The 20,970-nt window shown below is 46.7% G+C and overlaps 2 protein-coding genes across 4 annotated transcripts in view; both read right to left on the reverse strand.

The window, feature by feature from the left end:
• The window catches only part of vav2 (vav 2 guanine nucleotide exchange factor), a 271,051-nt gene that overhangs the window by 118,852 nt on the left and 131,229 nt on the right, over window positions 1–20,970 (reverse strand). The gene's annotated exons all lie outside the window — the stretch shown is intronic.
• Window positions 16,268–17,173, reverse strand: LOC308310391 (monoglyceride lipase-like; the record flags this gene model as incomplete). Its single annotated transcript, XM_080756735.1, has 1 exon — window positions 16,268–17,173. One exon carries the CDS (start codon window positions 17,171–17,173, stop codon window positions 16,268–16,270), a length of 906 nt encoding a protein of 301 aa, XP_080612861.1.

Here is a 20,970-nt window from a genome sequence, read left to right on the forward strand (position 1 = left end):
TTCCGTTTGGATGTACGGTATGGGCTGTCAATCAGATAGGACCTTTCCGTTTGGATGTACGGTATGGGCTGTCAATCAGATAGGACCTTTCCGTTTGGATGTACGGTATGGGCTGTCAATCAGATAGGACCTTTCCGTTTGGATGTACGGTATGGGCTGTCAATCAGATAGGACCTTTCCGTTTGGATGTACGGTATGGGCTGTCAATCAGATAGGACCTTTCCGTTTGGATGTACGGTATGGGCTGTCAATCAGATAGGACCTTTCCGTTTGGATGTACGGTATGGGCTGTCAAGGGCAGAAAGTAGTTTTTTTTTGCCCCGCAGTAGGCGTTCCGTTATAACTCCCAGGTACAGTATGATGATGATGTCACATGCATAGGGCATACCCTCTGTTGCATGTGCAGTTGAATGACAAACTATATCATGGGTTTAGTGGTGTGCCGTGTACAGTAACACCAGCATGTGAATAATAATGCTCGTCTTTGTTCCACACTATGAAATGAAAAGTATTGTTTTTGACTGCTGGCTTAAAACATGTTGTATGTTGTTGTTCCCCCCCCCCCCCCCCCTCCTAACATCATCTTAATGGCATATACTAATTGAATAGTCATTCGCTGCAGCCCCATGCGATCACAATTACTGCGTCTACAGCTGTGTGTGTGCTCGCGCGCCGCTCACTAGATCACAAACACTCACGCTACTGTGCCCCCGTCATCTGTTCAACTGCCATTTCCATCTGGCTTCCGTTACAGACACACCAGGCCACACGCAGCCACCACCACACAGCTGATTCAGCCTCTGGGGAAAACGAGCACCACCTGAGGCTTTTTTGCACTTTGCACCGAGATGACAGGTCATTCACCGCCGTCACGGGAAAAGAGTATATAGGAGAGTAAAAAGCCTGTGATGCGCGTGATGTCATCGTATACGACGTGGTTCGCGGACCGGCGGGAAAACAGTTCCGTTTCCGGGCACTAGGAGGCGGACCGAGTGGAGGAGGCGAGATTTTTGGGGGGTGGGGGTGGGGCTGGAGGGGAGCAGTTGTGGCAGAGAGAGAGAGACAGAGAGAGAGAGGGAGGGAGAGAGCCATTAGGTTAATGCATCGCTGCCATTGTACCAGAAAGGGGACTTTAAAAAGCCCCCACAGCGGTATATATATATATATATATATATATATATAGGCTGGACAGTGGCGTGGGACGCAGAGCGGGTCATGTCTCAGAGGGCTGCGGCGGGCCCATTGTCCACACGGCACAATGAGGCGCAGGATAAGTGCTTCTGTACTCTCAGGTTAGCGAGACGCCCCCACCCACCCCACACCGACCCACCCCTCCAATGAATGTTATCAGGAGAGAGAGAGAGAGAGAGAGAGAGAGGGGTTTGGATGCAGTTCTCTAATTGACCTGAGATCAGATTCTATAAATGTCTTCTACATCCTGACAGTTTTCTGAAAAAGACTTTCTTTCAAAAACAGCAGACCTACAAGCTCCGAGTGGCGCGCTATGAGCTTGTAGATCTACTATTTTTCAATAGCTAAAGCATAACATTTAACACCAAAATGGACTAATTCTCCTCCACACTATAGGCTAATAGCCACAACAGTCGGTGACCTGTCGGCGACGACAATGACAAGCATCTGAATGCCTCGCATGCCAAGGAAGGACACGGTGGGGCGAGTCAGCTTTTTTTCTTTCTTTTTTTTGTTGCGTCGGGCCTCTTATGCTATTAAACGGTACATTAGCCTAAAGTGTATACCTGTGAGTGAGGGGGAGCCGGGGCTGGGGAGGTGGGTCGGCAGGTGTGTGTGTGTGTGTGTGTGTGTGTGTGTGTGTGTGTGCGCGTGCGTGCGTGCGGGAGCAATGAGGAAAATGGGAGAAGACATGCCGTAGGAGAAATGGCAGATGGAAGGGAGCATAAAAGCAATATCACAGAGTTTCCAGATCGCTGGCCTACAAGCTGCTGCGTACATACACTTTGTTTCTCTCTTCCCCTTTCCTTTGCCCTTCTCTCTCTCATATACACAATCCCCCCACTTAGTATTTTGTTGTATTCTCTTCTACTCAACTCTTCTTCTATATTTCTCCACCGTCTCCACCTCTCAAAAGGCCACCCTGCACCACCAGGGAGGAGGAAAACTGCTTGTGCTTTTCATTTATGTATTTGTACTGATACTGTTCGATCGGGTACATCCTGGTCAGGCGAAGCACACCCCCCAACCCCCAACCCAGGAAATTGTCAAGTGTAGTATAGGATGACGCGCAACGGTGCCTCCACTGAGGAGCCAGAGACTCCATCGGTCGTGGTTAGGAGTCGAATGTATACCTCATTGTGCGGCGAAACACAGATCTAAAAGCATCGGCCCGCGCTGTGAGCTTGTAGATCGGCCGTTTTTTTTTAAGCGGACGAACCAGATGCACAACTAAACTAGAAAAGGTGCCCCTCGGGGGCACAGGTCTCCACCAGGTCAGGTCAGGTTGTGGCCTCCTGGTGGCGCTATATTAGGCCAATAAAGGGTGACATTTCTTCTTACGCCGTGAATGGCAATTAGATGATTTGAGGCATTTTGTTCCAAAAATGTGGTTTGAAAAAAATCCACCTGTTGCAGTGTTGGTGGTGCTGTAACAGGCCAAGGGTGGGATATATTCCTCAGCCTAGTAGGAAAGTCTGTGAAAGATGTCACGTAAATTGCACGCTCCGTTCACGATTTGAGGCTTTTGTTCAAAACTGGCCAATCCTGCAAACTTTGAAAGCCAATGTTAGCCAATTAGGATGGAATCTGAAATATCGGACACATCCGTCTTGAACACATGACTATAGAGATATAGTGTGTAACGATTTGCGGGATTTTTGGACAGAATCTGAATCTGTAATAGTCATGCAAAACATAGTCTCTCCCCATGCCTTCGGCCTGGTGGAGAGAGACATTAATATACATCACGGATCTCCCGAGAACTGGAAAGAGCAGCTAGTATACTATAGCGAATGCTGCTTTGTTTGCGTGGTGACATTTAAGTCCCCCCCCCCCCCCCACACACACACACACACACACACACACACGTTTGGGAGTTGCAGCTTTAATGGGAGACAGTTGAGAGCATTGGTGGCACTTTATAGTGGTGGTGCGGCCCTTTGGAAACAACTCGTAAAGCGGAGAGACGGATGGCTTCAGAGCGCAATAACGGAAACACACAAAAAGACAGCTATGCACGCGCACGCACGCACACACACAGCAGTGGGGGGGGGGGGGGGCCCTAAAGTGACCGAACCACATGAACCCCATATACTGGTATACTTCCTTGACCGGGAGTCCCCCAGGGCTCTGTCCTTGGGTCCCTCCCTTTACCCCCCCCCCCCACCCCTCTATACACGAAAGATCCCAGATATCCTGCAGATGCTATAGCCGATCTGTAGCAGCAGGCGAACGTTCTGAAAACATAACAGACCTTCATTCAAGCTCACGTCACATTCTCGTTGTGACGTGTATGTTGTGTGCGCTTGCTGTGAGCATGCAGTGCTATGACTATATGGCTGGGACGTGTGTGGTCATTTAATCAGAACACGGCTCTTTTAACTCAACCCTACAACATTGTTTTTTCTACTGCCGCCCCGACAGTCATGTTACCATGGTTACCAAGAGCCAGAGTATAGTCCAGAAATGGATGAAAGAGAGAGAGAGAGAGAGAGAGATAAAAGAAAACACTTGACATGTGTTATTTGTCACTTGAACTTCATGCCTTCTCATCTCAACCTCACAGATTGCTTTTGCCCCGGAAGGGTCATTATCATCAGATTCCAAGCTGACCAGTGCATGGTGGTGGTGGTGGTGGTTATTAGGGAAAATGCTCTGTGTGCCCGTAATTAGAAAGTCACCGTGGCTGAAAACAGAGACTCTAGGTGGGGTTTTTTTCTCTTTTCTTTTATATAAAGAGGGCAACATGTCAGGGCACTCGGCGCGCTTTGTGAAACTCAGTTCGGGGGTTCAGGAGGTCAAATCGCTTTGGCCCCAAAAATACACAAGCTGAGGGAGATTAAACAAACGATTTAATCCTATATAGGACGTGATACGGTGCTCCTCCACGCCCATTCCCCTCGCGGAGGTGATACAGGGTGACTTTAGCATGGCACGCCGCGCGGTCCGAGATGAAAAAAAGAAAGAAACTATGTTATTTTTATTGCTGCGGTAATCTGTTGCAGATGACTAATTCATTCATGGGGCCGTTTTTCCCCCCCGCTGTTCAATTTCTCCGACCCATAAGCCACTTTATTAACCCATTTTGCGCGGGGAACCCCTTTTTGGTGTTAGCATTATGTTATGCTTTAGCTATTGAAAAATAGCAGATCTATTCTGGTCTATTCTGATCTATTCTAGGTCTGCTATTTTTTGAAGAATCGTGAAAAGTGACTTGAAAGTGTTTGAGAACAACTGGCGGCAGCATTTGATACAGACTTATAGCATGTTATGTAGACAGCACTATAATTGCATTGTACTGTATGTAGTCATAGCACGTCATAGTACATATGTATAGCATAGTAGTATATATATGTATAGTTTATATGTATAGTTTCATTATATAGATATTCCACTGTTACTTTCTTAGCTTATGCATGTTTCATGATAAATGCTTTTTATGTGATGTATTCCCATGCTTTTTTGTTCTTGCTTAATGTAAGTCGCTATGGATTAAGAGCGTCTGCTAAATGCCTAAATTGTAAATTGACTGACATAGAAAAACATAGCTTTTTCAAGAAAACAGTCAGGATTTAGATGACATTAATAGAATCGTTCCCAGGTCAAAATGGGTTAAGAGAGCAAAGCACATGCGGCTTTGTTCAGATAATACACCCAAGTGCTCCCATTAAAAGCTCATATGTGAGAAACTGCTGGAATAGAAAAAGAAAAGACCCACAATTATCAGCTTTAGGGGCTGATGAGAACAGCGAGTGTATTATAGCCCTGGCAGAAAGGTTTGAGAGAGTTTTGGAATATGTAAAGGGGTTGTGTTGTGGGAGGCCTTAAGCATAACCTGTCAGTGAAATAAATAAATAAATGAAATTAATTTTTTTTAAAGACCATCGCTGCATCAAAACTACTATAAAACTGGTCAAAAGTTGGTCCAAATTGTCAAGGAATATACCGGTATACGAAAGAGGCAAACATTTAGAAAATAGCTGATCTGCAAGCTAACAACGCCTCACAATGCGGGGCGTTGTGAAGCTTTTAGATCGGCTATTTTCACAATATTTATCTGTGGAACAGAGTCAAACCGAAATGTAAACTCCTGCAATTGCAAGTGTTTGTCAGGGTGGGGGTGGGGGGTCCTCACATCAGTTCAAATGATTATTTTGGGGGGGTCGCAGCCCGGAGAGGTCGAGAACCACCACTGACCCGATGTGACTGAAACTCGTGCGGTGGTGAGGAGCATATGGCTGGTATTTTCACCATGAAATCACCATCTGGGCAAAGGCAAAACACGCCACGCCGAACGACTAACCCGCGAGAGTGACACCATCACTGCACGCATAAGAGCAAGAAATACACGTATAACAAACACGACACAAAGCGTATACATGTCGTTTCCGTCTGCTGGGGTGGCGTCAGGCAAGTGTCATCATTATTTAGAACACCTCATTAACCCATTCTGACCTGAGATCAGATTCATACGAGGTTTCCACTGGACACACAACTGGTCTGATGAACCCATTCTGACCTGAGATCAGATTCTGAAAAATGTCAGTCGTTCTTCGATTTTTCAAAAATAGCAGACCTACAAGCTCATAGCGCGCCACTCGGTGGCGCGCTATGAGCTTGTAGATCTGCTGTTTTTCAATAGATAAAGCATAACATGATGCTAACACCAAAACGGGTTCCCGGTCAGAATGGGTTAAGGCAAACCCCCACATATCTGGCACCGCAGTCGTGGAAAACAAACACAAATCCTATTTTAAAAGCCATGAAATCGCATTATAATGCACGCGTGCAGCAGCATTATGGTCGTGCATAAACAACAAGCGATAAACAGAATGATCTTATCATAACTCTACTATGCATTCCAATGAAATCAAAGCCACTATATGCACTACAGTACACTCCGCAACCCTCCTCAATCATTTTGCCTATAAAGTTGTACAGTATACTATACGTGCTCAGAGTTAAATCAAGGTGTTATCTTTGTCTTGTGCATGACACGGGTACATAAAGTACACTTATTTCTGTCATGGCATGGCATGACATCCTAACAGAAATAATATTAATAATAGTAAACACTTTATTTACGACGAGGACAAAGTAAAGCACGAAAACGAAAAAACTAATCAGAGCGGCAGTATCTAAATTGTTTGCTTCTACCCCTTTTGGTGTTTTAAACATTATGTCATAATTTAGCTATTGAAAAATAGCAGATCTACGAGCTCGTAGTGCGCCACCGAGTGGCGCGCTACGAGCTCGTAGGTCTGCTATTTTTGAAAAATCGCGAAAACATTTATTTAAAAAAAACTGGAGGATTTAGAAGATCTTTTATTTTATTTTGAGGTCAGGCCTAAATGGGTTAATCACTTAAACCTGGCCTGTATACTTAGTGGACAGCTCTGTAGTTGGTCTGCTCCAGTTCCCCCACTAAACCACAAGTCTTTGCCTAAAAAAAGAAATCTGATCTACAAGCTCTCCTTCTGCTCCTAACATTTCACAACGATCTGCGACTTTCGGGTCCTCAGAAGAATATGGGTGCCAGCCAGGGTTCGAGTGGGTAAGAAGGGTTTTCGCCGCGTTCGGTCAGCTCAGTCTAATTAGCAGGTGTGTGTGTGCACTCGATGGCGCGTTAGCGGACCCCGGTGTCTCTCTCTCTCTCTCTCTGGCCATCGGTGTGACACAGGCTGGCGAGCAGGCGGCCGCACGCTGCCCGTGGGGGGCACATTCTCCACTGATGTGCAATGCTACGTGAGCTATCCAACTTGTAATGGTGACACAGCCAGGCACACGCAGCCGCACACACACACACACAGAGTTGGTGCGAACATGTGCTTGTTATATTATCCGCTATGCTTCTGCAGTGGTAGTATTTTGTGAGTGTGTGTGCGTGCACTGCACGCGCATGAGTATAAGCATGAGAGAGACATTCCTATGCCCCCCCCACCCCATGGGGACTGTGCCCACTGGCAGAGGGACAGAGGGGGGGGGACGGAGGGGGACAGACAGAGGCAGCTTTGTGTGAGGTGCTGTGTGGGCAGCCCGCAGTGGCACGGGGGCTTCCCCCACTACGTGGATGAAAGACAGGCCTCTGTCCACTGGCCCTTGCACTGCTATAGTCTGGCACACTTCCACTGCACTTCACAGGCTGAGCCTGCAGCATTATTAACATCAGACAGGCTTTTATAGGCTCAAACAGCTTTACTGCAGTGTGTCTGTTTTTTGTTTTTTTTCATGGGTTGTGTTTAGTTTAGTTTTTTTCCTAGCCTGAATCGCTGTGTTTCGTGATTCTGAATTGTCACTCGCGCTACTCAGTCTGGACAGAGGCATGCTTGACTCGCATTTCATAACGTCAGCTGTTACGTTACGTGTATATAAACATTAAACAATGCGGGATGCAGCAATGCTAATCGCTGTACCAGCACATTTCTAACACCCGTGGCACACGTGGCGAGTACTTTCTATTTGAAATGGGAATGTTTATATACACGTTTGGACTGTGAATGTGGCGATCGCGTAAAACAGGAGGAAGTTAAGCCATGGCGCTCGTGAAGTACGAGCGTCATGTGAACCATGGCTAGAGCACCCCCTGCCCCCAGGCACAGCCCTCCCCTCGGACAGGAGAAATAATAATAATTTTAATCAAAACAGATTTCTGTTACTAGGCCTAATAAATATGCTGTATCACAGTATCGGCGTCTTATCCTGGTTAATTGCCTACAGTGTGTCAGTTTGCTCATGCGTGTGGAGAGGGGAAGTAAAAGCCACTTTCCCACGTGAAAATGCGCGTGCATTTTGCCCCCGACTGGCGTCAGGTTAACTTTCAGCACCTCCTACTGGAAATATCTTCCCACGGCTGCATGGTCCACTGTCAGATTCAGTAGTACAACAAAAACAAAATGACGGCTGTGTGGGGTGAGTTTAGTGAATGATAAGGGGACTTTGCAGTACATCAAACTGTGACCTGCATTAGGAATTTATTTCTTATATTTCCTACTGTTAGACAGACATAGATATAGGTGTGCGTCCGTGCGAAAAGTCAAATCATCCAAATCCACACACAAAATAATGACAATATAATTTCTGCCAATAATCTGCAGCTCTGCCAGAAGGTTCCACTGCTGCTAGCAACGTCCATTACTTATGGAGGCAACAGAGAGACACACATCTGTGAACAAGCCTGCGCTCTTGTCATCGCACATCATCCATTCAGAACTCAGAAGGGTGTAGTACTTAGTTTAGACTAGTCATTAGTCCTACAACCTATCTCAAACCCTAACCTCCCACGGGGCAGCACACCTAAACCTAAAACTAAGTATGCCTCCCATTCAGAATCATTATCAACGGGAATTTGAGTATTTGTGTAGACAAAAATAGCCAATTTGCTCGTCTACATATGACGGAAATTGTCCATTCATTGTCAGTGGCATTTAATGTTTGTGTTAGGACAAAAATCAACACTATAGCTGAACGTCAAGCATATAGGGTTAGACGGAATTATACAAAATCATAGAAACCCACGTGGAGATTAGTCAACTAGTACCAACAAAGTCTACTAGTGGGTTTTATTAGTCGACTAGTTGAATAGTCGACTAGTTGCTTAAAGCCCTATGCTGTACATCTCGTCCCTCACATCCGTGGTGGCAGCCAGGCTAGAATTTGCAGTAAGAAGCGTTGCGAAAAGCCGACCTTCACATTTTGACCGTTTACCCTCCCCCCATTCTCATCAGTGACCACTCAGGGGCGTGGAGAGAGAGAGAGAGAGTGGCGAGCCTGTGACCACATCCTGCAGGGGCCACATACCGCCATTAAAAATAAATGAAAGGTACACTCGGATACGCCACCTGCGGAGTGGAACCCCCCCCCCCCCCCCCCTCCCCCCACACAGTAGTAAACACAGAGAGCCCTATTCTGTTTGAACAAATCAAAGTGATCAAACAGCAGAGACTATAGGGAAGGTATGGGTGCACAAGAAGAGGATGGCAGGCAGAGGAAATGCTCCATGACAGATTGTATTCTCCTGTGTGGAGATGATTTATGGCCGCCGCAGTGTGTGGAGGATTGGGAGGTGTGTGTGTGTGTGGGGGGGGGGGGTTCAGCTCTTGGGTGGGAGATCAAATCAACTTGTTGCTGTTGAAAGAATGAATGAAACCCTTTTCGGGTGTTGCGCTGCCCTTTTTGGTCAGTCTGTGGAATTACAAAAATATATATGTTTTTAAATGTAATTATGTTACACCCGTTGCTGTATACATACTGGACACCATTGTCTGTTTTGCGTTGAATGATGTGTTGTTGTCTAATGCCCATAGCATGTCTTACAACTGTTCCAGCCCATAGCATGTCTTACAACTGTTCCAGCCCATAGTACTGTATGTCTTACAACTGTTCCAGCCCATAGCATGTCTTACAACTGTTCCAGCCCATAGCATGTCTTACAACTGTTCCAGCCCATAGCATGTCTTACAACTGTTCCAGCCCATAGTACTGTATGTCTTACAACTGTTCCAGCCCATAGTATGTCTTACAACTGTTCCAGCCCATAGTACTGTATGTCTTACAACTGTTCCAGCCCATAGTATGTCTTACAACTGTTCCAGCCCATAGTATGTCTTACAACTGTTCCAGCCCATAGTATGTCTTACAACTGTTCCAGTCCATAGTATGTCTTACAACTGTTCCAGCCCATAGTATGTCTTACAACTGTTCCAGAACATAGTATGTCTTACAACTGTTCCAGTCCATAGTATGTACTTACAACTGTTCCAGTCCATAGTATGTACTTACAACTGTTCCAGCCCATAGTATGTACTTACAACTGTTCCAGTCCATAGTATGTACTTACAACTGTTCCAGCCACACTGCATGTTTCCATTTTCTTTCTGCATCGTGTGTGTGTGTGTGTGCTGTTAACACTCTTAAGCCCATGTGTTGCTTTACCAACATCACAACAATAACACATTCCAGTGCCATGTGTCATCATACTACAAGCTCACAACACAGCTACACAGAATACAAACTACAGCTCAATTTTCATGTAATATTCATTCAATATATAGTGTGAATCTCTCCTCTGGGAATACAGGGATGGAGGGAGAGAGAGAGAGAGAGAGAGAGAGAGAGAGAGAATAGAAGATGTGCTATAACAGATGATCTCCACATTGCAATCTTGACCATAGAAGGTTGTAGATTGGAGAAGATAATCACTCCTGAGGCAATATTACAAAGGCGATCTGCAATCTGTTCCTCAAACAGGTGCACATACTGTAGGTGCACGTCTCCCAGAAGTGAGAGATGTTACCTGGACAAAGGGAGCAGGTGGAGTTCAAAACTAAAATATATTACTCACAAAAATGTGTGGAAAACATATTGGATTTATCATGAAGGCATTGGATTCCTTTATTGAATAGCTCTAAAAGAAACTCAGTTTTCCATTAATCTTTTTTTTTTTTTTTTTTCAATTTCTCCTTTTTTTTAACAGACGGACCGATCTACAAGCCCACAACACGCCACGCTGCGGCGTGCTGAGAGCTATTTTTCAGCCTTCAAACCAAGTGTAAAATGACTTATACCGGATCTCTTGTCCACTATAGTCCATTCCTAACATTCCAGTTTTTTATTTGTTGACGATATAGTCAATATATTTAGTCTCAGTTTCAGTCATCATAGCTTAGTTGTTTTTCATCAGGGGGAAAAAGGTAGCCGACGAACATTTTTCATCTCAGAATTAGTCGACGCTGCTTTGACACAGAGGAGGTTGACAGTGTACACGCGGCGGGCTGTCAAGAATGGATGATGTGTGCTCGGCTCACACCGACAGACTGCTGCTTCGCATTAGAGAAATATGTACACGACGACGCAGGCAGCACGGTGTCATGCAACACTTGTTTTGGAGAGGATATAATTAAGAGACATCTATTTTCAGCTGACTGCGGGGTTGTGTGTGTGCGTGTGTGTGTGTGTGTGTGTGTCTCTCTCTCTTGGGGGGGCACCATTGCCATTGGCAGCTTCAAACTGCAGAACTGCGAGTGTGAAATGTGATTGGGTATACGTGTTCTAACAAGGGCCAGGCGGTGAAAATGGTGTAAAATTAGATTACATAGGATTAGATTGCGCTTTATAGTTTGTTGATTTGCTCGTTTACATAGGACGTAAATGTTTAATGTGCATGGCGGTTAATGTTTAATTTACGTCATATTTAGCGGAATGTTGACCTAATTTCTCCGTTCATTGTCAATGGCAAATCTTGCGACGTGTGGGGACAAAAGCTGCATATAAGAGGGGCTGGCGCCCCTCAAAAAGAGCTTGTTCTTGAAATAATGAAATAAAGTGACAAGCCCTGTCTTGACAAAATTTGTGTGTGACTTTATGTTCAAAATAACGCAACGATACTAAGCATTTATCCATGAAACGAGGCGCTTCACTGCATGCTCTTTGGCTTGTAGTGTAGCTAAAATCAAACACATTATCATACGAGTGAGATGCAGTCGTCCAGTGATTTGCATCGCCGTCTGAATGAATGATAGCTCCGAGCCAGCAAGTAGACAAGTATCTCTCTCACATGACAGATTTAAAATGCTCTCTAAGTGCACCTCTAAACGCTGGTAATAACCACAAACGCCGCTGAAGCGCCCATCTTACGAACGGACGTATATTAACCACAATGTTGTCGATGCTGCCAAGACACATCGAAATCAGTTCGACGGCAAAGCAAATCGTGAATTAATTGCAAACGTAAATAAAAAGGGAAACTATACCTCTATCTCTACCCGTTGTATCTAGGGGAGGGGGGGGGGGACACACACACCAACATAATGGGCAAAACCACTTGAGAGATACACGACAGAGATACCATAACAGGCCAGCTAGGCCGGCTATATTAACCCATTTAGACCTGAGGACAATTCTAAAAAAAATATATGTCTTCTAAATCCTGACAGTTTCCTGAAAAACCTACGTTTCTATATCGGTGGTCGTCAAACCTTTTCATGTCAAGGACCCCCAAAGATGATATGTAATTGGCCCGGCGACCCCCATCTGAAAATATGTAGTTCCAGTAGTGTAGTACTCTGAAAGAACATAGATTCAAAGTTTAGCGCCACATTCTCACGATATATAAAAAAAAACAGCAGATCTATGAGCCTGCAGATCTGCTATTTTTTCCAACAGCTCAAAGTTTTAAATAACGGTTAAAAAACACACCTAAAGGGGTTCCCGTCCAGAATAGTTTAACAATCAAGGGAGATGGAGGGTCCAATACTAATCAGAGAACCATACTACTAAACCTCAGAGGGGGGGGGGCTCTGGAGACGACTACCCACTCCTGAGCCATCAGTGGAGGGAACGTTGTGTCACATATAGGCCGCCTCCGAGGGGGTTAAACTGCTCAAGTGAAGTGAAGTCACGCGTTCCCCCAACAGCACTGGAGCAGCGAGTCCCAGAGCATCGTATGCACATTAATGCACCCTGTCTGCACGCACACGCACACACACACACACACACACACACAGACACACACACACACTGACCTACACATGAACCCGACAAAACCTATGTATGTGTCTATGTGCGTGTGCCGCGCATAGGAGGCCTTATAGCTATACGTTTCACCAGTTTCAATTGAAACGGGCCTCACACCCTCGGGGGGGGGGGGGGGGGGGAATCCAAGCTCCAACTGAACGCCAGGCGTCATGTCAACCCCCCGCCACCCTTGGCCCTCTCTCTCTCTCTCTCTCTCTCTCTCTCTGTGTCCCACAATGTTAAGTCACACCTATGTTATGTCAGTAACCTGGGTAAAAATGGCATTGTCGTGAGCAATGGCTGCGTGTGATATTGAACAGTCAAAACTATTTGTATCAATACGGCCGCATCAACAGAATACTTATGTCATAGGTATATGGGGGACCTCATATTTGGTCTTGAAACGGGCCTCCAGATTCCTAAGGCCGTGTGTGTGTGTGATTATATATATGCTTTCGTACATCTATAGGTGACATTGTGTCAGGGTGTGTGCATGCGTGCACGAGGGTCGGCTGGTGGTGGTGTGGGGGGGGGGTGATCATCTTTAGCCTCTGGAAATGTGACCTCAGCTAAAGCGCTGTGACCTTCATGAGGCTCTGCGGCCGACTGCGAGGCGCACGGATGTCACTGCCACACGTCCCCAAGACCCCCCCCCCCCCAGAGTGATGACAGACGCGTCAACACAGCCTGACCTCTGGGATGTAAAAGGAACCGGGAATTTTGGGGCCTCCCAGTCATGGTTCTCTCGTGTGTGTGTGTGTGTGTGTGTGACCAGCTCAGTGGACTTGGGGTTAAACGTGTCTGTTGCCGAGACACAAAGGGTCACCAAATCCTTCCCTGCTTGGCATCATGGGCTGGATTGGGAGTATAAGTCCCTGTGACATGCTACAGTATAGCGTCATGTCCAGGGGGTGTACTTGTTGTATATGCGTGTATAAGGAGAACATGGATTACTATGACTTCATGTACTTGACAGTAGGCCACTCTGACAGTACAGTATGCAAAAGGAACTAAAAACCGTTTGTGTACCGTCAGGGCGAGTTAAGGTGATTACTTGGAATTTCAAAGTTTGAAAACCATCGGTCTAACCGTTAGACCGATGGTTTTCAAACTTTGAAGATTAGACTCCAACATGACTCGAGAGTTGGCCGTCATTAGGTATACAGTACCTTCATGTGAAAAATGCCAATAAAGTGGTCCGTTTCGTGTCTTTAATTACAGTTACGGCAGTTAATTACAGGAATGTAAAAGTCGACGGCAGCGTGCTCCGTTACCGATACAGATTGCACACTTGCTCTCCTGGCTTCCAGGAATTGTTTTCTACATCTGAAGGGAAGTGTCGAGGAAGTCGAGGCTGTTTGATGAAGCAACGGGGGCCGCCTGGTTCCGTGCTCCCTTGTTTAATGTGTTACTTATTAAACCTGTCTGTCTGTCTGTCTGTCAGTACCTAATATGGACCGACACAGATAACGGGAAGCAATACTCTATATAGGCTTTACGGAGAAGTACGGCAGAGTGACAGATAATACCATCTGCTTTTGTCCCACGCTCCCCCTTTAGAATTTCCAGCAACTCTTAATTTCTCTCTCTCTCTCTCTGATCCATCTCGTCCTATCTCTCTCTCTCTCTCTCTCTGATCCATCTCGTCCTATCTCTCTCTCTCTCTGATCCATCTCGTCCTCTCTCTCTCTCTCTCTCTCTCTCTGATCCATCCCGTCCTATCTCCTCTCACACAGCTGCGCAGTCATTTGGCCCACTCTGTCGGAAAGCCTCCCGCATGAAAAGGGCCATTTATATACTGTATATAATATATATATATATATATATAGAAATTCCATATTCACGCCTTCAGACTTATCGTCTGCATTTTCCTACTTCTCCATCACAGACACAGCGGAAGTAATTTAGCGGTGGGAATATGGAGAGTGTCGGGGGCCAGACGGAGATAAAGATGTGTGTTCTCTCCTCCTTCCCTCGGGTGGAGAGAGATAGAGAGAGAGAGAGAGAGGCAGCCCAGAGGATGGGAGTGGGGGGGGGGGGGGAGGGAGGGAGGGAGGGTTCGGTTTACAGCCTCACACGAACATGAGGCGGGCGGTGTCGGGCTGGCATCACCATAGACTATTAGAGCTATATCAAAGCCCCAGAATCCCCTGCTGCATTAGCTGTCATAACATAGCCACTCTATAAGTGTTCGAGAAATTGCCACCGCATGGTTTCAGCTCCACGCCAGGGAGCGAGTGTTTTCGTGTGCTAACAGGGGGGACACCAAAGCCTCAATCATACTGTGTTATGTGTTATATACTGTACGTACCAGTGGCGTGTACGGTGTACGCGCCGGAAAATGCGTTTAATGCATCGTCTTTTTTTTGTATTATTCCTCACCGGCGTTAATACAGCTTCAATCAGAATTGGTTAGTGAACACAGGTTATTTTTTTTAAGTCTACAGTACAAGTAGACTAACTTAGATGAGTTTGAAACCAACTTGACACTATTGGGAAGAAATCAACAGGCAAAAAAAAAGATAAAACAAATCAAATCAAAGAATCTCTGAGGTCGACTGAGGGGTCTCTGACTTAACCCATTCTGGGCGGGAACCCCCTTTGGTGTTTTAAGCATTATGTTACGCTTTAGCTGTTGAAAAATAGCAGATCTACAAGCTCGTAGCGCGGCACTCGCTATTTTTGAAAAATCGTGAAAATGTGGACCAAATGTTTGAATATATTCTTTCAGAGCAAACGCTTTTTAACTCAAATCTTTGCTTCTGGGGGGGTCCCTGGAACAACACATTTTCAGACGGGGGTCGGTGGCCAAATTCATATAATCTTTGGGGTGCCTCACATGAAAGACCTTGAGGACCACCGACATAGAAACAAACATAGGGGTTTTCAGAAAACCGCTAGGATTTAGAAGACATTTGGTTGAATCGTCTTCAGGTCTAAATGGATTGAACTCATAGATTACCGAGGGCCGGTCCTATTGGGCTGCGGAGGCAGCAGCAGGAGGAGGAGACAGGCGTCCTATTGGGCTGCTGAGGCAGCAGCAGGAGGAGGAGACAGGCGTCCTATTGGTCAGGAGCCAGCAGGAGGAGGAGGAGACAGGCGTCCTATTGGGCTGCTGAGGCAGCAGCAGGAGGAGGAGACAGGCGTCCTATTGGTCAGGAGCCAGCAGGAGGAGGAGGAGACAGGCGTCCTATTGGGCAGGAGGCAGCAGGAGGAGGAGGAGACAGGCGTCCTATTGGGCTGCGGAGGCAGCAGCAGGAGGAGGAGACAGGCGTCCTATTGGGCAGGAGGGAGCAGGAGGAGGAGGAGGAGACATGCGTCCTATTGGGCAGGAGGGAGCAGGAGGAGGAGGAGGAGACAGGCGTCCTATTGGGCAGGAGGCAGCAGGAGGAGGAGGAGGAGACAGGCGTCCTATTGGGCAGGAGGAGGAGGAGACAGGCGTCCTATTGGGCAGGAGGAAGAGACAGGCGTCCTATTGGGCAGGAGGCAGCAGGAGGAGGAGGAGGAGGAGGAGACAGGCATCCTATTGGGCAGGAGGCAGCAGGAGGAGGAGGAGACAGGCGTCCTATTGGGCAGGAGGCAGCCGCTCTTTGATCCACCCGGTGAGCTCATTCAGCGCGGACTCGGCCACCTCGGGGAGGTCCTGGAGCAGCGAGTGGTACCCTCCCTCGTACACGCGGAGCGTCTTGTCTTGGCTGGGGGCCGTGTCGTACATCAGCCTGGACCCCTGGACGTCGCAGAGCTTGTCGGCGTCGCCGTGCAGCAGCAGGAACGGCCAGGCCACGGACGGCAGCGCCCTCTCCACGCGCGCCGCCGCCCCCATCAGCATCACGCCGAACGCCACGCACATCGGCCCGCGGGCGTTCAGCGCGTCCTCCCCGATGGCCGCCAGCCGCCCCGGGTCCCGCGAGAGCCAGCGGGACTCGATGGCGCCCAGCGGGAAGCCGGGCAGCACGCGGACCAGCACCCGGGCGAGGAACACCTTCCACGGCGCGGCCGACTCGGGGCTGGTCCGGACCAGGGGCGCGACGAGGGCCACGCCGGCGAACGCGGCGGGCGTCCGCTCGCACGCCGCGAGGATGGCCACGGCGCCGCCCATGGAGTGTCCCACGGCGAAGACGGGCAGGCCCGGCGCGTGGCGGGCCTTCACCAGGTCCACGTGGCGCAGGGCGTCCCGCACGTACACCTGGAAGTCCCCGACGGTCATCCGGGGGGAGCCCTCGCTCTGCCCGTGGCCCACGTGGTCGTGTGCGAAGACAAACAGCGACAGTGCCGCCAGCCTCCGTGCGAGCTGGTCGTACGGCCCGCAGTGCTCCGCCGCCCCGTGGGCGACGTAGACGAGGGCCCTCGGCGGGCCCTCCGGCGCCCAGTAGCGGCAGAACAGGTGCAGCCCGTCGGCGTTGACGAAGTGCTGGAGGTCGGCGTAGGGGACGCCCTGCGGCGTCCTCCTCCGGGGGGCAGCGTCGGACATGGAGAAGGTCTGTGTTTACGCTCCCTTCCCGAGTTGAGAGGGACTATATGTCTGACGGTCTCTTTGTAAGGGCGTATAACGGCTCCTGGGGGGGGGGGCTTAGCTCATGTATGTATATGTCCCCCCCCCCCAAACCTTGCCCAAATGTGGAGTTTCTGCCCAAATATGGAGTTCCACGTTTCGACAAAGGATAATCCCAAACGTGGACTTGTTGCCCAAACATGGAGTTCCCGCATGGAGGCTAGAGAACTTCCCTGCATGTGTGACCACATCTCTGCGTTGTTGAGAGGTTGTCCTTTTTTCGTAGTAGGCCTGAATCCATGCTGTAGCCCAGAGGTGAGGAAGGGAGGTTTTTAGTTTTAGTCACATTTTAGTCACCTGGAATGTTAGTCTAGTTTTAGTCGACTAAATATCATAAGATTTTAGTCGACTAAATCTACAGTTCATTAGACTAAAATGTATTTTGGCGGGCCTTGATGCCGTCGTAATCACTTGTAACCAAGTGTAAAATTATACTGTATCTCTTGTCCACTAGTCCCTTCCTAAAATTTGTCTAGTTTTTATTTGTTGACGAAATTGTCAGTATATTTAGTCTTGGTTCTAGTCATCGTAGCTTAGTTTTTATTTACGGTAGTTTCCCATTTAGTTTGTCAGTGGAAAAAGGTAGTCGACAAAATCAACACTGCTCCTCATCAAGGTGCCGTATGCGGTAATTTCTGAAAGCCAGACGTTGGAGGGGGTTGTGCCCCTAAAAAAAAATCACACTCCTGTGAAGTGAGCGGTGCCTTTTACCACGATGACGACGTCACAAGGGGCGTTAAAAGGTTAATACGGAATAAATACATTCATTCTACAGCTTTTTGTCCTATAACTCGTGTCACATTTGCCATCGACACTGAAAGGAGAACTTACGTCATACTGTGTGTGTCTGAGCAAATCGACACGTTACGTCATGATGATGTACGATAATAAGAGCACCCCTCACTTAAAAGAAAATAACTAATTGCCCAAATATGGAGTTCCACACTGGCATCCATGTATATGGAGAGGTGCACAGGAACGCCATGTCATCATTGGACCACCGTCTTGTTGTTTTCTCACAGTGGTGGAAAGTAACTAAGTACATTTAAGTACCGCACTTGAGTACAATTTTGAGGTATTTGTACTTTACTTGAGTATTTCCAATTTCCGGTACTTTTACTTCTACTCCACTACATCTCAGAGTCATTTTTTTTACTTTTACTCCACTACAATTATTTGAAAACTTTAGTTACTAGTTACTTAAATTTTGATTAGAAAACATACATTAACCACTTCAACCCTATACATTTCAGCCATTTGAAAATAGCCGACCTACTTGTAGATCGGCTATTTAATAGATTTTGTACACATTTCACTTGAACTTGTGAAATGGGCCATTGCACAATGAGTACGTTTAGTACTTGAAGTACATTTTCAATTCCGTACTTTTACTTGTAACGAAGTAGTTCAAAAATTGCAGTATTGGTACTTTTACTTAAATGAAACAATTTCCACCACTGCTTTCTCATGACATTGAGACGATCAGACAGTTGACAGGATGGTTCGCACCGTCATAATTATTTACCCCCACATATAAATGCGACATGGTCTCTTTTATGCTTGCACAACATCCTCGTGCAGATAATAATCTGGGGGACGCTGCCAAAGTGGAGAGGACAGAATATTAGTCCCAGACTAATTGATCAGATATGAGGCTAGTGTGTTGCGTCTACTGGCTAGATAATAGTGATTCATTTTCCAGTCTGCCATCCCATGGCTGAGATGCTGCAACCTAATTCAATCCATCGAGGTGGGGTTTTTTCTCCCCCCCCCCCCCACCCCCCCGCCCCCCCGCCCCGTCAGATAAGTGCAGTAATTAATTACATTAAGAGTGGGGAAACGTCATTAGTAGCGATACACCTCTACTCCGGATGTACCTCGCATGTACTGTAAAGAGCAGCTCAGATCAAAGGTCCGCGGTGTGGAGAGTCTAGACGAGACAGATGAGAATCCCCTCCAGAGATGTAGAAGATGTTTCAGAAAGGAGTACGTAATCAAAGCCACAAGCACAAAACGCACGGTGAACATGTCGTGAACCCTGTATAGCATCCATATTCCGGGCATGTCATCATCATTTTTCGAGATCATTTTTGTCGAGATCCTGGCACGCCGATCTACAAGTTTTTGATCTTTTCAAAATGGCCCAAATGTATAGGGTTGAAGTGGCTAATTTTAAAATCGCCAAAGTAACTAGTAACTAAAGTTTTCAAATAATTGTAGTGGAGTAAAAGTAAAAATGGCAGATATCACAAGCTCAGAGCGTGTGGCAATGCAACCTTAACCAGCAGTGGAGGTTATAGCAGAGATTGTCAACGGCTAAATTGGAGAGAAAATAAGAGGAATTAATGCCCCCCAAAAAACCCTAACAAATACAACAGGACTAAATACACCCTAAAAACAGGTATATTAGTCAAAGTGGTGAATCTGTTCAGAGGACATCACCACTCATTCTGACACAGGCTAGTTCACATCGCTGACCGACACAAAGACCACAACACAAAGTACAAACGGAATGCTATACTGTATGCTTTTCAGATCCATCCTGTTCATTACCAGTTTACTCAAGCACTAATTTATGCTCACGTGCATGCAGCGCAGAGGAAAAGCAAATAGAAAAACAATAACAAACGATCTTTTTTATCCTGGAAAACACCGCAAGGGCAACTGCCGATGAAAAGGAATTCACTGATCACCAGTCTATAGGAGGCTAACGGATCATTCATCATCATCATCATCGTTGTCTCCCATACGGAGGGATTTGTATGCGGTTTACTGCATAGCTTTCAATGTGACACTATAGCGATGCATTCGGTGTCATGGAGCTACTACACGCAACGATGTGAATCCATGTGCTAATAAAACCTAAAATAGATAAATCCCACGTTCTTTTTGCATGCATATACTGTACAGTGCATGATTTCACCCATGCCGCTCACAAATTAGCATACTTCTCATATAGTGGAAGATTTAAGGAAATCATGGAAACAATGAAGCGTTTATGAAACGGAAGAAGCCACTAAAAGTACAAAAAGGAAAAAAAGAAAGTGTGTGAGAGAGAGAGAGAGAGAGAGAGAGAGAGAGAGAGAGAGAGAGAGAGAGAGAGAGAGAGAGAGAAAGGCGAGGAGGAGGAAAAAAACTGCTTCTTATAGTCATCATACTAATGGGTACTGTAGGGTAGTTAGTACCACAGTTATTAATTTCACATATTGCACATTGCCATGTGAACCGTCACCTCTGGACTAGCTAATGGTTGTGCTGCCTTGCTCTTAAACACTTTCAACCTGAGGCATGTCATTATAAGCAAAACGTTTTAATGTAAATGTAGGGCTTATTTTAAACACGGCAGGCTAGTAAGTGCTGTAGTTTTTTTTTTTTTTTTTTTTTTTACGTGAACTGGAAAACGAACTTCAAAATCAGCCTGCAGGTTTGAAGCATTATGTTATACTTTAGCTATTGAAAAATAGCAGATCTACAAGCTCACAGCGCGCCACCGAGTGCCCCGCTACGAGCTTGTAGGTCTGCTATTCTTTTGAAAGATCGTGAAAATGTGCTGCAAATCTTTGAATATATTTTCTTTCAAATCTTTGCTTCTATAGAGGGGGGTTCCCTTGGAACAACATATTTTCAGATGGGGGTCGGCGGCCAAATACAGATAATTCTGGGCGTCTTTGACATGAAAAAGGTTGAGCACCGCTGACATAGAAACATAGGTTTTT

This window comes from Protomyctophum bolini (genome assembly GCF_963924005.1).
Source record: "Protomyctophum bolini genome assembly, chromosome: 22".
In the NCBI taxonomy this organism is placed as follows: Eukaryota; Metazoa; Chordata; class Actinopteri; order Myctophiformes; family Myctophidae; genus Protomyctophum; species Protomyctophum bolini.